Source organism: Triticum aestivum, chromosome 4A, assembly GCF_018294505.1.
Source record: "Triticum aestivum cultivar Chinese Spring chromosome 4A, IWGSC CS RefSeq v2.1, whole genome shotgun sequence".
Taxonomy (NCBI): Eukaryota; Viridiplantae; Streptophyta; class Magnoliopsida; order Poales; family Poaceae; genus Triticum; species Triticum aestivum.
This window is the reverse complement of record NC_057803.1, coordinates 286980390-286981535: the sequence shown is the minus strand read 5'-3', so window position 1 is coordinate 286981535 and position 1146 is coordinate 286980390. Positions and strand designations below refer to the sequence as shown.

General features: G+C 60.0%; 1 protein-coding gene across 1 annotated transcript; it reads left to right on the top strand.

Annotated features, from left to right (window-relative positions):
* Positions 1-146: 146 nt before the first annotated feature.
* On the top strand, positions 147-919 carry LOC123085976 (uncharacterized). The gene has a single exon (XM_044507679.1). It carries the CDS (start codon positions 308-310, stop codon positions 689-691), a length of 384 nt encoding a protein of 127 aa, XP_044363614.1. The 5' UTR covers positions 147-307; the 3' UTR covers positions 692-919.
* Positions 920-1146: the final 227 nt, after the last annotated feature.

Sequence of the window (1146 nt, the reverse complement as noted above, 5' to 3'; positions counted from 1 at the left end):
TCTTCTGAGCACGCAGGCCGTGCCACTGTGGGTGGCTCCACCCTAATAAAGCTCACCCCGCGTGGAACCCACATTCAGTGGCCTTGCGTTACCAGTGCCACCACCCCACCGCTTTCCTTCATGTGATCCACCCCGCCCCACCCCTCCCCATCACATGCCTATCTCCGCTACTGCTAGTTCATCATTTCACACTCCCACCCCTGCCCTCACTCTCTAAAGGCTCGACTACTCACTCTGCCCACACCCGTCACCGCAGCCTCGCAAAATTATCGCCCCAGGTACAGGTAAGAGGGCGAGAGAGAAGGCGATGTCAATGGCGGAGGAGCAGTACTACGGGGGCCCGCGCGGGGCGCCGCACGGGCTGCTGCTGGCGGTGGTGGCGGGGCTGGTGGTGGCGGGCCCGCTCTTCCTGGGCGACGGCGGCGAGGCGGTCACCGACGCCATCGCCGAGCTGCTCAGCCCCGTGGGCCTGCTCCTCCTCCCCGTGGGCCTCCTCCTCCTCATCCGCCTTCTCTCCTCCGACCGCGGCGCCGCGGCGTTCGCCGACGTGTTCGCCTTCGGCGGCTCGCCCGACGCCGTGCACCGCGTCGGGGGCTCCCCCATCGGCGTGGCGCTCATGCTGCTTCTCATCCTCGCCCTCCTCTACTACCGCTCCGCGCTCTTCGGCGGCGGCGGAGACGACGACGAGTAGGCGCCTGCCAGTAGGTGGGTAGAGTCTGATCTCGGGGTTGTTTTGGCAGTTTCCGTTTGATGGCTGGGCCTGGGTGTAAAAGTGCGGTGTAAATTAACTGGTAGCTACTCGCCGTGTTGGTTTGCTCTGCGTTAAGGGCTTAAGGCTGAAGGCTCTGTGCTGCATGGGTCCATGTGCTTATCTATATCTACTAGAAGGGGACGCGCGCCTTGCCGCGCCTTTTTTTTACCGGCCTCTTTTCTACCTTTGATGGTGGTCTCTTCCTCCATGTACCGTATTGTATTTTGACTTCTGGTAGTTGCCGGTTCAGTAGGTTGTTACGGTAGGGGTTATCACCCACCAGAGCGCATGAACACCCACCACAACAAAGGATAGTCACATCTCCTTTGTAGCTGTAGGGATTGCCTAAGCAGAAGCTAGATGATATTTGGATAATATAGGATTAGAAGTTAATG